Below are 19,085 nucleotides of genomic sequence, written 5' to 3' on the forward strand. Positions count from 1 at the left end.
GTCAAGTGATACCTTTTCTTGCATGCGTGCATTTATTTTTGCTGGGGAAGTCTACAATAAAGGTATCACCTTATATATTTTATTTTGTTTGTCCCCCAGGGCAAACATAATAACACCACTATAAACCAATTAATGTGTTTTGAAGAACCATATCAGTATTCTGATTCCCCCTCTTCCTTCTGACCTAAGCAGCGGTGAATAGAAGCAATTCTAGAATTATCACAGAGCCCACTATCTTTGTTAAATAAAGCAATGTGAAGCCTTGGTTACTTACAGCGACACCTCTTTTTTCCAACTCTTTAAAAATATCCTTAATTGGAACTGAGAAGACCAGTGTGAGCTGGCATCCTCTTTCTTCAATTTGGGAAGGTGTGATTATTCTTACAAAGGGCTGCTCAGGGTCATTTGTATCTTCACTATAGTAATGCTTTATCAAATATTCCAAGTAACCAGTCAGAAGAATGGATTTCCTTCTCAGGAGTTTCATTGTAGTTTGACCAAATACCTATATTTAAAATAAAAACAGACAACTACATCATTGCAGCAAAACAAAGAGAGCCCAGACAAATATAAACTGCATCCTTCTCTACAAAGCCTATATCCTATGATCTACTTTAGCGTTGCAAAAAGTGACTTTTGAGTATTGTAAGATAAAAACTTAGTACCAGAAATAAAGCCAGTCATTTTAATGAAAGTAGATATATCTGCACCTGAGTGCACAAGAGCATTCATATGGTTGGGAAGAACATTTGTGAACATAAATGTATGAATGCTGTCATGAGTTTCATTCTCAAGCTGTCCACAATATGCAGATGCTGTGCTCAGGAGAAAAATGTTTTCTCTCAGTAATCCTTATAAGAGCAATGCAAACTAGGTCAGAAATGTTATCCTCATAGTACAGCTATATTTAAAGTCCCTTCTTCTGGTCCCCGTTTTGGCTGATGCGAGATGGGTAATGACTGGTGATAGCGGCTTCTTGGTGGTGCTATCCTGTTTATTTTTTTTTTTTAAAAAAATATTTTTATTTTTCCATATAAACACAATACAACAAACATAAACATACAAAAACAAAAACAAAACAAAAAACATGTATCATTTCATATCCTAATTTCATATCCTTTCTTCCCCGACTTCCTCATGCTTCCCCTTTCTGTATTCCAAATTCTTATCGATTGTTCAGCAAATCTTCCCTTATTTTAATTTAAATTTAGACTATTCTTCCTTATTTTCCTTGTCTTAACCATTGCTAATAGTAACCATTTACTTTCCAGTCCAACATCATTCTAACTTTCAATAACTTTGTGATATTTCTTTAAATAGTCCTTGAATTTTTTCCATTCTTCTTTCGCTGCTTCTCTTCCCTGGTTTCGGATTCTGCTCGTCATTTCTGCCAAGCCCATATAGTCTATCACCTTCATCTGCCATTCTTCCAGTGTGGGTAGTTCTTGCGTCTTCCAGTACTTCGCAATGAGTATTCTAGCTGCTGTTGTAGCATACATAAAGAAAGTTATATCCGTCTTTAACACCCCTTGGCCGACAATACCCAAGAGAAAGGCCTCTGGTTTCTTGGGGAAAGTATATTTAAATACCTTTTTAAGTTCATTATAGATCATTTCCCAGAATGCCTTAATCTTCGGGCAGGTCCACCAAAGATGAAAAAATGTACCTTCAGTTTCTTTACATTTCCAACATTTGTTGTCAGGCACATGGTAAATCTTTGCAAGCTTGACTGGGGTTATGTACCACCTATATATCATTTTCATAATGTTTTCTCTTAAGGCATTACATGCCGTAAATTTTATCCCGGTGGTCCACAACTTTTCCCAATCAGCAAACAAAATATTATGACCAATGTCCTGAGCCCATTTAATCATGACCGATTTAACCGTTTCATCTTGTGTATTCCATTTCAGCAGCAAATTGTACATTTTGGACAAATTCTTAGTACTGGGTTCTAACAGTTCTGTCTCCAATTTTGATTTTTCCACCTGGAAGCCAATTTTACTGTCCAGTTTAAACGCTTCATTTATTTGATGGTAGTGAAACCAGTCTCTCACCTTCCCTTTTAATTTCTCAAAACTCTGCAATCTCAATTTGTCCCCTTCCTTTTCCAAAATTTCCCAGTATCTTGGCCACTTGGACTCCATATTTAACTTTTTAACTGCCTTAGCTTCCATTGGCGACAGCCACCTTGGAGTTTTATTTTCCAGCAAGTCTTTATATCTGTCCCAGACATTTAGTAGTGCTTTTCTGACAATATGATTTTTAAAACTTTTATGTGCTTTAACCTTGTCATACCACAAATATGCATGCCACCCAAAAATGTTATTAAAACCTTCCAAATCCAAAATGTCTGTGTTTTCAAGAAGTAGCCATTCTTTCAGCCAGCAGAAAGCTGCCGCTTCGTAGTAAAGTTTAAAGTCTGGCAGGGCAAACCCCCCTCTTTCCTTTGAATCCGTTAGTATCTTAAATTTAATTCTGGGCTTTTTGCCCTGCCAGACAAATTTAGATATGTCTTTTTGCCACCTCTTGAAACAATCCATTTTATCAATTATTTGCAATGCTTGGAACAAAAACAACATTCTTGGCAATACATTCATCTTTATAGCTGCAATACGGCCTAACAAGGAAAGCTTCAAGTTGGACCAAATCTCCAAATCTTTTTTCACTTCTCTCCAAGTTTTTTCATAATTATCTTTAAACAAATTCACATTTTTAGCTGTCATATTTATACCCAAATATTTCACTTTTTTAACCACAGTCAACCCTGTCTCATTCTGGAACCTTTCCTTTTCTATCTGTGTCAAATTTTTCTCCAAAACCTTTGTCTTAGACTTATTCAATTTAAATCCTGCCATTTGACCAAACTCTTGAATTATTTCCAAAACTCTTTTCGTGCTAGCTTCTGGCTCTTGCAATGTAAGTACTAAGTCATCTGCAAATGCTCTCAGTTTATATTGTTTAGCTCCGACCTGAATCCCTTTAACCAACTGGTCCCTCCTAATCATATTAAGCAAAACCTCCAGGACCGATATAAAAAGTAATGGGGAGATAGGGCACCCCTGGCGTGTCCCTTTTTCAATCTTGAACTCTTCTGTAACCACATTATTTACAATTAGTTTGGCTTTCTGTTCAGAGTATATTGCACCTATACCATTTTCAAACCCTTGGCCTACCCCCATCCCCCGGAGGTTCTTCAACATAAAACTCCAAGAAATGTTGTCAAAGGCTTTCTCGGCATCCACAAATATCAAAACAGCTTTAGTGTTTATGTTCACTTCCAGCTTTTCCAAAATGTCAATTATATTCCTTACATTGTTCGACAAGTGCCTTTTTGGGAGAAAGCCCGCTTGGTCCCCGTGAATCTCCTCCATCAAAACTCTCTTCAGTCTTTTTGCCAAAATATCAGCAAAGATTTTGTAATCCACATTCAATAACGAGATGGGTCGGTAGTTTTTAAGTTGGGTCTTTTCAGTCTCTGTCTTTGGTATAAGTGTAATGTAGGCCTCTCTCCACGTATCGGGTGCCCTTTTCCCCTCCATAATCTCATTGCAGACTTCCTTCAAAGGTTGTATCAACCCTTCCTTCAAAACTTTGTAGTATTTGGAAGTCAGTCCATCCGATCCAGGGGATTTGCCCAGCGTCATGCCTTGAATGGCATCTTCTATTTCTTGTGCTGATATCTCCTGGTTCAATATTATCTTACTTTCATGCGAAACCTTTTTCAGCCCATTTTCCTCGAGGAACTGTTGTATGTCCATTTCTTTTTGCGGCCCTTGTGTGTAAAGTTGTCTAAAGTAGTTCTGAAAACAATTCCTAATTTCCGCTGGGTTGCTTATGTTTTTTCCTTCCACTTCTATATTTGTTACCGTGTTGAGTTTTTGTCTCTTCTTTATTTGCCAAGCCAGTAACTTGCCACATTTATCAGCAGATTCAAAAGTCTTTTGTCTCATTTGTTTAATTCTCCACTCTAATTCTTGATTCGTCAGTTCCGTGTATTGTGTTTGATGAAATTTGATTTCTCTTAGAATCTCTTGGGATTTTGGCTTCAATCTTAATTGTTTTTCCCCTTCTTTTATCTTTTCCAAAATTCTCTCCTTTTTCTCATTTTGCTTTCTCTTCTTTAAAGTATTTTGCTGAATCAAAAACCCTCTCATCACGGCTTTGCTTGCGTCCCATACTATTCTTTTTTCTACTTCAGACCTTAAGTTGATTTCAAAATAGTCTTTCAAGGTTTTTTGGGCCTTCTTGCAGATCTCCTCGTCTCTAAATAAGGTGTCATTCATTCTCCATCTGAAGGAACCAGTTGTTGTTTGCCTCATCACCATCTTTACAGCATTATGGTCGGAGAAAGTTTTTGGGCAGATTTCTACTTTTTTTATATTCGGAGCCATACTGCTAGTCACCCAGATTTGGTCAATCCTTGTCCATGTCATTTTGGCTTCAGAAAAGAAGGTTCCCTCTCTTTCTAATGGGTGTTTTGTTCTCCAAATATCAATCAAGTCCATATTGTCAGTCATTTCAAAAAAAGTCTTTGGTAGTCTTCCATCTTTTGTTATTACCTGTCTTTGTGCCTTGTCCATATTTGTTGAAACCACTCCATTCATATCTCCCATCAAAATTAAGTTGTAATCCATATGGTCCATCAAAATTTCATGCAACTTCTTAAAAAATTCAGCTTTCCCTTCGTTTGGTGCATAGATTCCCACTATCAAATACTTCTCTCCTTGAGATTGAATTTCAATTGCCAAATATCTTCCTTGATCATCTTTAAAAATTTGTTTCGGTTGCAATTTTTCTTTTGCATAGATCACCACTCCTCTCTTTTTTACTCTGTCTGAGGATATAAATTCCTGTCCCAGTCTTTTATTTATTAATAATTTTCTGTGTGCTCTTGTCACGTGGGTCTCTTGTAGGCAAATCAAGTCCAATTGGTCTTTCTTTAAGGCATGAAATATATTTTTTCTCTTCCTGGGAATATTTAAGCCATTACAATTCCAGGTTAGAAGTTGCAGAGCCATGATGGGATTATTTACTCCTTCCTCCTACAGCTCCCTGTTTTTGTTCCTCGTCTGTCGGTGGTACCGTGTTCGTGTCCAGTGATGGATGCCCTTGTCCTGGAAATGTCTCTTTCTGTAGGTCTTCTTCGTGTTCTCCCAAGAACTTGTCTTTATCACTTACAGTCTTTATTCTTCTCTTCTTTCCCTTATATTTAAAAGACAAGCCTTGGGGAAATTCCCACCTGAATGGTATGTAGTTCTTCTTCAGCAGTGTCACCAGGTCTTTATAATGTCCTCTTGCGTCCAAGATACTCTTAGGGATGTCTTTAAAGATCTCAATAAAAAAGTCTTCAATTCGAAGGGCTGTTTGGTAGTGCAGGTTCAATATTTTATCTCGCTCCTCCTTTGATCTTAAGGTAATAAGACAATCTCTGGGTCGATTTCTCTTCTGTCTTATTCCCAATCTAAATGCACTTTCTATCTTAAAATCTTCTTTCTTCAGCTCCTGCTTCCAAAAATCAGAAAATTCTTTTGTCAAATCATCCACCAAGTTCTCTCCTTCCTTTTCCGGCACAAGTCTGATCCTCAGGTTCCTCTCCTTGCGTTGCATATCCTGCATAGAGAGTGCCAGTTCATATTCATCCAATTTCTTGTAAACTGGTGGAAATTTTTCCTCCGCAGCAGTTGCAATTTCCTTAGCTTCCTCGGCTATCTTTCGTGTTATAGATGAATCTTCCAATAATTTCCCAATTGCTTCTGCATTTGAGTTCACTTTATTCCCTAGGTCAGTTATACTTTTAGTATTTAGGTCAATTTTCCCAGAGATTTCTTCAATTTTTTTATTTGTTTCAGCAACTTGTACTTTAGTTTCAGCAACTTGCAATTTAGTCTCCACACCTTGCTTTTTTAGTTCCTCCAAAGAGTCATTTATCTTCTCCAATACCTTAGCAAATGATTCTTCTGTAGACATTGCTTTCACTTTTGGCTTTGCAGCCACTATAGTTCCAGAGGCTCCTGTTACAGAAGCCCTTCTTTGCATGTAAGTGTCAATTTTGTATTGTCTGCCAGATCTCAAGGTTGTTTCTTGTAACTCCCCTTTCTCTTTACCATCTGCCATAACAAAGTCTTTTAGTCAAGGTCATTCCCAGACTTTAAAACTCACAAACAAAGTTCTCAAATTTTAAACTCCACTTGTTGCTGAAACAATTTGTAGGTCCTCTAGGGGGCGTAGAGTCAGTTCTATGCTTCTCAAAGTAATCCCACACTCTTCAAAAAAGAAGGAACAAAAGTTTCCTAGTCCCTTTCAATTTTTCTTTCCTTTTTCAAGGGGATCCCAGTCAATAGTGTCCTGTAAGTAACTTTGTAATACCACAGAAACAGTGTTTCAAATTGGAAGTAACCAAAGTCAATTTGAGATATTTTTTAGCTTTCTATAGCAACAGTCCTTAGCCGGTTCCTTTTCTCCGGCAGTCCGATCCCAGGTTAAAGAGCAGCGATACTTAATCCAATTCTTTTAAATTGGCAGGGAAACACTTTTAAAATCTTCTTCCCCCCCCTCCTGCCTTCGGGGGGGGGGAGTTCTTTGCTTTGGTGGTGGATTTCTTAAATCCCGCAAGTTTCCTCTCAAGCAGTTACAGCTAGAGTGCCTTTCGCTTTGATCTTGCTACAGAACGGAAAGCAGACTTCCTTTTTAGTGCTTGTCCGTCTCGGTGCCCAATTTCTTTACTTTTAGTGTCCAATTATATTTTAGCGGTCAATCCTACTCACGGATAGTTGTTCTTTTAATCCAATTTCCCGGGAAGAAGTCAGCGCTCTCCGCTAATGGCGACGCGGCTTCGCTTCGCAGGCTGGGTGAAGACGACTCTCAGCACCGCTCCAAGACCCCTCCGCTCCTCCGGAGCCTTTAAAAAGGCTATTTCGCAGCGTCGGGGGGGCGCAAAGGTGCCCGCCGAGTCTCCAGTTCACAGGCAACGCGCCTGTGATTTTTAGGGGTCCCCGCTTCGCCGTAGCTGACAGGACCCGAACCCACGAAGCAGATCTCTCCCGGAGCTCCGGTTGAGATCCGCCATTAAGCGCCGGCGCTAACCGGAAGTTCTCGGTGCTATCCTGTTTAATGGCACTGAGACTTGGGGATGCACAAGGGGGTAAAAATCCCTATCCTAGGGATAGCACCACCTGGTTCTAAGTCTGTTTTCCTGGTTCTAAGTCTGTTCTATTTTCTGGCACCAAGTAAAGATCTTTTCATTATCGGGGGGGCCACCAGGTGGCGCGTTGGAAGATGGCCGACAATAACATCTCTCTGACCCATACGAGGTACTAAGGGGCTGCTATGGGAAGTATGCAGTCTTCCTAACCACCTCAGGATGTGAGGTGAAACTGCCCTGCCAGCGGTGTTCACAATGCACCCCCTGAAACGAGTGATGGGGGTGCAGAACACTTGGCACAGGCCCTCGGTGAAGTCAGATCTTCCTGACGCCGATTCCAATTAGCGCGTGCTGGTTGCTGCAGCTTGGAATTATAATTGGAAACATATGTTTGGAAATGAAGCTGAAAGCACATACATCAAGTAAAGCTCGACTGATAAGGCTGCTGACTAATGGATCTCTGCAACCAGGAGTGACGGATGGATAAGTAAATCATCTGATGAATTACCACAAGGAGACTGTATGTTTGGAACGAAGGGGGGGTGGAGGAAAAAACTTTTTTTTTTCCTGCATGATGTGACATTAATAACCCTTCACCCCAGATAGAAACAAGATCATCGCGTTTCTATGAATCACAGGCAGGATTTTAAGAACTATGTGGGACGGAGCATAACAGGAAAGAAGACTGGAGAACGGTGAGAAAAGAGGAAAATTACTTATGACACAGTTAAAAAATGGCGTCTCGCCATGACAGGTCTGCCGGAGGAAGAAGGACTGGGGGAGGAGATTCAGGATTGTTTGAATGAGAAGGAATGTTGGAATGTAAGTTTGACCTGACAGAACCCCCAGAATCATTTGATTTATTCGGTAAGCCTGAGAAAAATAAAGGACAGATCGGAGATTAATTTTGTTTATGGAAGCGTTGTACAGAGGCTGTCCCGGATTGATATGATTTCTGAAAGAGTACAAAACCCACATAGAATGCCAGCTTCTAACCTGCTTGTGAAAACCATCAGAGATCGCAAAGAAAGGAATTTATGATAACAACAAGAAGAGAAAGGAAGTAACAAAGGACTATCCGGATCAAACTGGACAGAACTGTCTAATTAATGCAGTAAGACAAGTGATAGTTTTGGACTCGAGCTGAGCTTGATGTATGGGTATTCCCCCCCCCAAAAAAATTTGGCTGTATAATTTGGAATTAATGCGATATGGATAATGTGATGTGATTGGCCTGTTAATAAAAATTATTAAAATAAATAAATAAAGATCTTTTCATTATCATCTAATGAAATTGTTGTTTCAATCTGATTGCTGTAGTTCCAAGGAAGAACAGACTCATCCCTAGAAAGGAACGACTAGGGATGGGAGAATCTTTCAGTTTATGTTCTTCTCTGTTTCTTATTTTTCCAATCTTAAATTCATTTCTACACATTCTCACATCACTCTGAATTTTTTCTTTAAGTGTGATGAAAATTCACTAGAATTGTAGTGTGAATTTCTACCTAATATACTCAATGTAAGCAATCCTGCCTAATATAAACATCTTCCAAAGCAGTTTCCCCTAATCTAACACATTTTCTCTTATTTTTGCTAAAGTTTACATTTTTATGCACACTTGACTCTAGTACATGCATTTTTTTGCATATACATTCCTTAGCTGAAGAACTGTGCTGCAAAATTTGGAGAAGAGTGAATTTCAAGGATGGCCGTGTTCCAGTTTGAATATTGTTTCGGAAAGCAGTTAGGCAGGTTTGCCTTTAAATGTGAACTGAACTGAATTTCTCCCTCTTCCCTAGGAACAGCATAAGGCGATTGTTTTTTGGAACTTGTACCCTACACTGCTTGGAGGGTGGCCTTGAGAATAAGAATGCCACCAGTTTAATGGCACTGAGACTTGGGGATGCACAAGGGGGTAAAAATATTGTGCGCCTTTATGTAGAAGCTGCCTATGGTTGCAGAAACTTAGGGTTTCTTCTGCAAGATTAGGCCATATAAAGTCTATTCACTTGTGACTTTGCAAGGGGTGTGGGAATGCTGCCAGGAATAATGTCCCCACAACAAACATTCTCCCCTCGCAAAAGGCAAGAGATTGTCCTTGCTGTGCATTTACACTTACATTGCTTAGTATTTTCTTTAGAAGCTGTACCCTCTGTTTAATGCATCCCAGAGCAAGATGGGAAACAATTTTGCAAGCCATCTCTTGCCAGATACACATTCTATTTCACTGTACTACAGCAATTAGCACAAGGGAATCCTGACTGTGCCAAAAGAGGAACACAGGCGCAAAAAGGCAAGTCCATAGAAACTGATGAGCTCTCATTGCCTTTGACCCCCTGCCGTGGGCTAAATGGCTGCTCCCCCTCCCCCTTATGAACAGCACCATCTGGGTCAGAGCGGAGAAGCATCTCTAAGGTCACATAAAGTTTACAAAAATACAAGAGATGTTTAAGGACAAACAAAATGAATTGCCAAACAGAAGAAAAAGTATTGCCGTGCCCCTTTGCAATTTTTCAGAGCAGGAAAAGCAAACAGTAAAATTACTGATAATTCTCTGGCTTTATTTATTTAGGACTGATGATAGCATTTAGAAAATTATTTTCCCCCCAGATGGATTCAGAATGTCCCTAACAGACAACTAAAGGCTGCAATGAATACAAGTATGTTTTAAAAACTTTGAATGTTGCAGGTTACAGAAAGTTATAAAATATTATTTTTCATTCAAATGTGCATGCACTAAATTAGCATCTGACAGAAATCAGCATGTAAGTGGCATTATGAGTCAACATCATTATATAATCCCATCCTGAAGATTGCTGATGGTTTTCTACAAACAATCCTATTCCAGGAATCATCACAGAACACTAGACATTCTGTGCATGGAAATGACAATTGATAGAAGTCTCTCTTTTAAGCTCTGAGAAAATATTTTCCCCCTTAGGAACTCACATATGAGAAGGAAGTTGGGACAATAATGATTCCCTATCTCAAATATTGTTCCAAGATACATTATCTATTTCCATTGTATCTGTATTGGACGCGCACTTTACTTCCTTGTAGAAACCTTGCAGATTCACAAGTGAAACTTTTATAACACATTTAAATTTCGCATCTACCTTCATTTTGTTCTCCTGTGCATCAACTGATAAATCAAGCAAGGGAGCCATAAGATCTTATTCTACATTATGGGTGACTGCTAGATGTATGTCAAGATACAAACATCTGTGGTCACATGCCTGGCCTTTTGGTACATAGTCCAGGTCAGTCTGCTAAGCAATGAACAGAAAAAAATATAAAGGTATCTTGAAATGCAAGTGAACAGACTCATCCCTAGAAAGGAACGACTAGGGATGGGAGAATCTTTCAGTTTATGTTCTTCTCTGTTTCTTATTTTTCCAATCTTAAATTCATTTCTGCACATTCTCACATCACTCTGAATTTTTTCTTTAAGTGTAATGAAAATTCACCAGAATTGTAGTGTGAATTTCTACCTAATATACTCAATGTAAGCAATCCTGCCTAATATAAACATCTTCCAAAGCAGTTTCCCCTAATCTAACACATTTTCTCTTATTTTTGCTAAAGTTTACATTTTTATGCACACTTGACTCTAGTACATGCATTTTTTTGCATATACATTCCTTAGCTGAAGAACTGTGCTGCAAAATTTGGAGAAGAGTGAATTTCAAGGATGGCCGTGTTCCAGTTTGAATATTGTTTCGGAAAGCAGTTAGGCAGGTTTGCCTTTAAATGTGAACTGAACTGAATTTCTCCCTCTTCCCTAGGAACAGCATAAGGCGATTGTTTTTTGGAACTTGTACCCTACACTGCTTGGAGGGTGGCCTTGAGAATAAGAATGCCACCAGTTTAATGGCACTGAGACTTGGGGATGCACAAGGGGGTAAAAATATTGTGACTGCTAGATGTATGTCAAGATACAAACATCTGTGGTCACATGCCTGGCCTTTTGGTACATAGTCCAGGTCAGTCTGCTAAGCAATGAACAGAAAAAAATATAAAGGTATCTTGAAATGCAAGTGAAAATGACCCTGGAAATTTTATGAGATGAAGCAGTCTTACTTTGTAGCCATTATAAGAATGGGGGAAATGACCTAGTGACTTGGCACTATGTGTCTAGTAGTGTAAAACATTCAAAATTAGTGATGTTAAGGAAGAGCAGATGGTTGTGATCCAAGATATGGCTAGTTCAAATTAATATTTGTAAAGTCAGCCCCATAAGGCTGAGAAGAATATTTTGAATGCCCATTCACAGCTGTGAAAGTTGGGACTGTTCTGGCTATTTTTCTCCATTGGGCATAAAATAACTATTTTCAGGAGAAAGGGACTTACTGTGAAAAGTGATGTTGGCAGCACACCCAGCCTCTCCACACAATTTCTTAACTTTAAACATACTGTACTTTTGTTGCCACTGAAAGCAATGACAATCCAGACAGCACATTCCTTGCCTGGGACAATGTACTAGGATACTGTTGGGGGAGAGGGGATGGTGACATCTACTACTGGCAGCAGCAGCAAAATTATTTTATAAAGCAAGAAGAGGGGAAGGGGCACTGCTACTACTTTTCCTAGAAAATCCCAATGCACCAATCCCCCCTTACTTCTGTATTTTCTTCTTTCTCTTTGCCCACAGCGCCACCCTATTTTCACTGGGAAAACATCCTTAAGGGACTTTCAGCTCACCAGTAGCTGTATACGACACCTATCTGACCTCTTGATTTCTTGCCAAAAAAATAAAAATCCACATGTGAACACACAAGTGCTGCTTTAGTATAAGTGACAACTAGCTGAAGACAGGTTCATTATTTAAAAAAAAAGAATTCATGGTGCTAGAACATACTTCAGCTTTGTTTTAAAATTAATGCCTGTCTCTAGCATTCCATCAAGATGCTACTTCTGCTTTTTCCTCCTCCAAGCAAGTTATGTGGCACAAAATTATTATATTATTATTATTATTATTATTATTATTATTATTATTATTATTACCCTGACCATATGGCTGGGTTTCTCCAGCCACTCTGGGGAAGGGAAGGAGTGGCATTTTGTTTGAAACCATGGTAGAGGCAGCAACCAGGCAAGAATTCCAGTGTTCTCTTCACTGGTATGCTACAAGCAGATGTTAAGGCTGGCAGTATATTCATAGCAGTGAGATCATCCTTTTTATATTACATTAGTCTTCAACCAGACTTTTTGTTTAACTGCTGTATAGAACGCAATGTAGGTTAATACTACACAAATTGCTTCATTTGTTTGTACTTGATCTGTCATGAAAATGTAATTGCTCACCTCTAAACTAGCATGGAGGGCACACACCAATAAAATCGAAGGGTTTGATAGTCGAAATCCATTGATGCCAGGGCTCAGTTGCAATTCTGCAAGATGAACACATTCTATTAGATCCCTAGCTTTTGTTTGTTCCCAGAACGAAGAACCAATCACTCACAGGGCTTCCATCTTGTCAGAAAGTACTTTTGGTTTTGTTAGCCCTCATCCAGTGTACCAAGGCATACAGGCATCATACATACAATGCATACAGCGTTGGTTAGGACCTGCATGCCCCCCTCCCCCCCCAAAAAAATTAGAGAAATATAGCTAAGCATTATCAACTTCACATATTGATGACACCAGGCTCCAAATCTCTACATAACTGCTCCCAACAGCTTCATATTGGAAGTTAAACTAGCTTTGGCAATGAAATGGTTCCCTATGGCAGAACTCCAGGGATTCATGGTATAATCACCTTATGCTCTCTGGATCCTGCCATAGGTAGGAGCAGAACCGTTGCAAAACAGAGCCTCTCAACTCTTTCCCACAGAGACAGCCTAATAAAACACCATAGTTCATTATATCAAAACCAGCCAAAATATTGAGTGGAAACCACAGGGTTGCAGTCCTACCCCTCTCTCCATAAAGGTCAATGGGGCAACAGATTATGATTCAGTCCATGAAATGGGCCTGAACCTATCCTGGGAAGGATAATCAGTATCTTCCAAGAGTTGCTGCAGCTGAAGCACCTTCCTCAAAAAAAAAGTATTAGCAATCAGGTGGTAGCTGTCAAAAGCCTTTGAGTCCAACATCGGTTTTTAAGGAGTAGATGCAATACCATCTTCTTCACGGCAGTATATCCTTTTCCTTCACACAGTGAGACATTCACCACACCCTAGACCCACCTGACCACACCCAGCTCGCCTTTATTAGGCAAAGTGAGCAAATCAAGAAGGCTGACAGCTGCAACCACCTTGTTCACATTTTCAGGCCTCAAAAAATGAAACTGATCCCATAAAATGTGACCAGGTGGTGTGTTGGACACTTCATTTGTACCTGCCACAACCAGAACATTCAAGTTCTTGTGAAGACTAATACTTTTATAATTCAAGTGCTTAGCAAACATGTCACAGCAATCTTCAGGGGGCGCCAACATCCCATTTATCAGGAGAGATGTTAACAAACCTCTCACCACTCAGAAAAACTCTGCTGGGCAGCTACTTGAGAGTGCAATAGAAGCGGCAAAAGAAGCTTTCTTTGCCATCCCTGTTGCCGTGAAACAGGCAGAAGTTTATGCTCTGGTACATGTTAAGTCGTTGGAAATAATATATATATCTGACATGTTCTTGGCCTTCTCTATTTCTGGCCCAGGGATTTGTGGGACAAGGAATAATTGTTACTCACTATTACAAAAGCTGGGGACGCGGGTGGCGCTGTGGGTAAAACCTCAGCGCCTAGGACTTGCCAATCGCATGGTCGGCGGTTCGAATCCCCGCGGCGGGGTGCGCTCCCGTCGTTCGGTCCCAGCGCCTGCCAACCTAGCAGTTCGAAAGCACCCCCGGGTGCAAGTAGATAAATAGGGACCGCTTACCAGCGGGAAGGTAAACGGCGTTCCGTGTGCTGCTCTGGCTCGCCAGATGCAGCTTGTCACGCTGGCCACGTGACCCGGAAGTGTCTGCGGACAGCGCTGGCTCCTGGCCTATAGAGTGAGATGAGCGCACAACCCTAGAGTCTGGCAAGACTGGCCCGTACGGGCAGGGGTACCTTTACCTTTATTACAAAAGCCTTTTGGCTCAGCAAATCACAACACAGCAAAATGATATAGCATCTTAAAAACATTTTAATATTGAGTCACCAGGCTGTAAAGTACAGCAACTCAAAAAATGACATAAAACTTCGCTCTGCAAAGGCCTGTTAAATAAGAAGTAGGAATGTGGCCTTCTTGGTCATTGTTTGTTCTTCTTTTTATGGTTGGGGGGGAAGAATCTGATTATACAATCTATATAAACCATAAAATAAATCTTTACATAAAACGGAATATGAAATATACATACTGTTTTCCATGAGAAACCGGGTTTTGAAGTCATGACCCCACCATCCTACCAGCCTAAAAAGAAGGTAAAGGGGTAATAGCACAGTTGGTGACACAATAAAAATATTGTTGAATGAACAATATGACCAGTGTCAACAGACACAGAAATGTACAGATGCTGATGAAGTTCTCTAGAGTCTGGCCTGGATGAGAGCTTCAGGGCCTTGAAAAGCTCAGCTCAATGAAGATACAAGCATTGCAAATTCATTTTTTCCCCCTGTTCAGAATAAAATCCAAGCTGGAGGAGCATTCCTGACTAATGCTAGCCCATCTGTTGCTCCCACACACAGACACACACCACCCAAACTCCTGAAATGACAGCTCTGTGAGGTCCGGACAAGTTTCCACTAGGACCTCATCCCGCGACAGGAAGCATTTGCAACCAGAAATCATGGAGGCTCAATAATTAACAGCCGTAAATGGCAAATTTCTGTCCAGACTTCTGCTGGCTGTGCAAAGCTGTCCGAGGCAGCCAAGGGATAGGGGAGGCCTGCAAATGATAAGGCAGCATATACAAAGATGGTTGAGGGGGAAGCCCCTTCCCACAGTGAACCCTCTTGGTCCACAGAACCTCTGCAGGGGGTGGACTTCCAACCCAACTGGAGGATTTCAAGGCTGTAGCTCGTTTGTCTCAAATGCTTTATGTACAACCAGGAGAGAGCTCTCCTGACCACACAGGTTTGGGAGCAATTTCTGGCCATTTCTACAGGTGAGAAGGCCCTCAGAAGGTGCAGTGAAGTGACGTGAATCAATTAATGATATCAGTACAACACAAGAGCCAGTCATGTTGTGCTGCAATGGCAGACACTGTATTCCATCCTGAGAATATATTCTAAGCAACTCATGAGTTGCAGTGGTTAGTCACAATGTGTGCCAGTGACTATTAGAATAAACTGTACCAAATAACATGTTGATTTTCTAAAACTTGTGAATATTAATTTGGGGGGATAATAGATTCTTTACAATCCTCTCTAATCTATAATGGAATGTCATTATAGACAACGAAGTTGAGAAACATCACACTACTGCTTAGTATTATTATGGCCATTCAAATTTCTATTGAAACCACTAACAAAATAATAGCTTTTGGTTATGACACAACACGGAATTGTCAAAATAAATATATAAAGCATCGTAAAATTAATGCCTGAGAGATTTTGTTCATGATGCTTTGAATCACATATGAAAACATCAGCAACCGTTTTACAGTTTCAAGCTACATTTTATATTTTACCATAAAACACAATGTTAGTACATATTCATGTTATTGCAACATCCCAACTAATTCAATTTTGCAGGTCTTGCATCATTTTAATAGGGTTGGTACAGCAAAAAAACAAAAACTAACTCAATGATCTTGATGCTTCACAGAATGACGTTCTAAACTAAGGTCAAAAACACCAGAGCAAATTAACACTCTCTCAGAATGTCTACATGGACAATAGTAGCCTAACCATATGACAAATAAGATTCAAATCTTGGGTGCTGACCATGTTGAGGTCACTACACAACCCTAATTTTTCCTGTGGTGGTAGCTCTCCTGAGAGGGGAAATGGGACAAAATGATGTTAATGAAGGCCTTTTAGGGTCTCTGAACAACCTTTTCATAAAATTCCAAAGACCGATTAGTAGCCTTCAAATGGGCTTCAAATCTCTCTGCTGTACAATCAGCAAAATGACCATCCAGCATGCACTGTGAAAAAAAATGACATTTCTCATCTTCCACAACAAAAACACAAGGAAGGGGGAAACAGAAAGAGAGCACAATATATTGAGAGGGTGGAAATGAGGAAGTGCAAAATGCAGATGGGACGGGAAGAAAAATGGCAAGTAATAAAACCTGGGTGTTCATCAAATACACCAACAAAGCTAGCCTTTTATTCTGCTAATGCAGATTCAGGTATCAAGTCATAAAGTGTTCAATAGCAAAATGTCAACAAAAAAGATGGTGAACCAACATAAAGATTTCAGATAACTGAAAAATCTATTTTAACTCCCCAATTATTTCTGAAGGCTAATTTAGTCACTGCCTTGTGTACGAGATTTTTCAATTATTTGAAACTATGCATTATCCTTAGTGCTATGAACTACCATTTCTTTGGAATGTCAGGAGATGACAGCAAGACAGGACAGGTGGCATTGGGCAGAGGTCATTTGCAGGGGGACAACTGAGTGCTGAGACTGCTGCCTACACCTCCTGCCTTCTTCCATGAGCAAGAAAGCTTTCCCCAGAAAGGCAATATAACAGTTGGTTTGTTCCACACATTTTCTCATTAAGAAGGCAACATGTGAATGCATTCTGTAACCCTTGTGATAACCACTCAAAAGTAGTCCACAAGCATTTTTGAGGATAGTGGATACAATAAAAATAAAATAAAGAGCAATTAAATCTCCAAAATGGAGATGTTAGGTTTCAGTGGTGAGCTTCTTGTTCTTTGTGTTCCCTGCCCCCAACCATCCTCTACCTTATCACATGAACTGTTTCTTTAGAATCCCATAGACATAGCTCAGGTTATAGTTGCACTTAATTCTCAGCTGTTCTTAGTTGTACATTTGGGGGCATTCTACCTCCCGACTAATGACCTCCATAAACATTTATGACCTGAGAAGGGGCTGCAAATTGAAACTCTAAAGGATTATTGATTCTGGAAAGGGTGAGGGCAAACATAAAATTAGGGCTGACAAATTTCTGCAAAATATTAGCCTGTGATGATTTGAAATAGCTAAGGTCTTAAGACCTGACTATAATGGCTTTACAAATACATGTTTTTAAAAATAAAATATAGCAAAACTGAATGATAAGATGCTAAAGTAAAATTTATTGAGGAGCAAATATTTGGAATGCAAAATGAGTATTTATAATCCATTAACTGTTTAGAATATCCTCAGTCTGTAGACACCACAAACATGCTTAACATAAATGGCTTCTTCATTTTAGAGTTTGAATAACCATTTTGCAACAACTTATACTTGGTGGTCCCCCGGGCTTTGTGTCTTGATGTGATGCTACCCAAAAGGCAATTGATAGCTGGGGGTAGTAAAGACATGGGCTGGTTCTGTGCCCATAGTCGCCTTTGACTGGACTTGACTGTCCAGGGGTCCTTTACCTTTTACCTTTGCCTCTGTGCCTTAGAAGCCAACACATGCAGTGACCACTTTACTGACTGTTTGGTATCAGTGTGAAGAGGCTGTGTGTGCATGTGCTGGATTCCTTGCAAGACTTCTGATTGACTGGGATTCCAATGGCCATGGACCCCTATGTGAATACATATGGTGCCCTATATACTCTTGCAACACACTAAGAGCCTTTTAAATCTACTGTACATTATTTTAATGCTGTATTTTGTGTGTGTGTGTGTGTGTGTGTGTGTGTGTGTGTGTTTTACTTTTTGCTGGTTTCCATTTTTTGTTTGGTTTAATTGTAACTTTTTGTAAGCCGCCCTGGGAACCTGTTGGATGGACAGGAGCCAAATTAAATAAAGAAGCAAAACTAAACTGGAGTAACAGTGCACAGCTACAGCAGGTAATAATAGATGGAGTATACAGTTGTTGCCCAATTTCAAGGTGTTAATGTCATATGATTAGAAATTAAAAGCATATTTCAGCTGCGTCTGGTTTTTAACCTACACAGCAAGCTCCCGTTTTGCTAGTCAAAGGCAGCAAGACAGAAAATTTCTGGAGAGCAAGAATTATGCCCGAAAGGATCATAATTTGCCCCCATTGCTTTCAAGCATGGTTACGCTAGGGAGCAATCCCATCAGTAAAAGTTTTGTGTGTTTTTAATCTAGCTCAAGATTTCCTTTCACATCTGTGTGCTTATAGTGAAGCACTGGGCATTCAAAACTTGACTTGTTTCGTTTGTAGTTGCATTAATGATGCAAGAGCGTGGGATATAATGATTGCTATGTATATGCGGTGTAGACATCAAAGGAGATCCAGTTTAAAGAACGTAAGGGTGGGGGGAATCCTTTGACCTTTGCTTCTGAATAACAGATGAGCATGCTGCTCATTTATAATTTATAACCCGGAGGATCACAAGGTTCATTTGTGTTCTAGGGAGGGAAGGATCCCATCCACACCAACTACTGATTTATATTTTATTTTTTAAAAGAAAGAATGAACAAAATTGGGCTTGTATTTATGTGGCTTGAGTTTCAGGGCAAACCTTCCTGTCCAAGGGGACAGTCTGTGCATTCCCCACCGTCAACAAGACAGAGAAGCAAATGAATGGCAGCAGGTGAAACACCCTATAAAAAGGGCAACTTTTCTATAGCGCTGTAGTTCATAAACATTCTCATCATGAGCTTTCTCTGCTCCATCACACTTGTCTTTTTCCTGCTCAGCTTTGAAAGAGGCACCCTCAGAATTTATGATCACCACTTATAAAAGTGCAGTCAATGCCTGCAAAGCTTACTAGGGCAGGCTTTGCAGAGCAGAAATGGGCAGAGGTGGTCATGTCGCACTCTGGACTCATACACACTTCCACTTGTCCCATGTTGTCTAGACATGGGTCTGAGAGGTTCTTCTTTTGCCTTGCCAGTTCCCGCGGCAAAACCCGATGTTTAC

At 40.0% G+C, this 19,085-nt stretch overlaps 1 protein-coding gene across 6 annotated transcripts in view; it reads right to left on the reverse strand.

Annotated features, from left to right (window-relative positions):
• KYNU (kynureninase) overlaps positions 1-19,085 on the reverse strand; it is an 89,261-nt gene that overhangs the window by 2,037 nt on the left and 68,139 nt on the right. For all 6 annotated transcript variants that reach the window (XM_083582822.1, XM_083582826.1, XM_083582824.1 and 3 more), the window contains 3 exons: positions 14,482-14,534; positions 12,449-12,534; positions 275-505 (listed from right to left, as the gene is read on the reverse strand). In XM_083582822.1, coding sequence (XP_083438948.1) covers positions 275-505; positions 12,449-12,534; positions 14,482-14,534 — 370 coding nt within the window. The remainder of the gene's footprint in view (positions 1-274; positions 506-12,448; positions 12,535-14,481; positions 14,535-19,085) is intronic.

The sequence above is a fragment of the Podarcis filfolensis genome (genome assembly GCF_964270895.1).
Source record: "Podarcis filfolensis genome assembly, chromosome: 1".
Taxonomy (NCBI): domain Eukaryota; kingdom Metazoa; phylum Chordata; class Lepidosauria; order Squamata; family Lacertidae; genus Podarcis; species Podarcis filfolensis.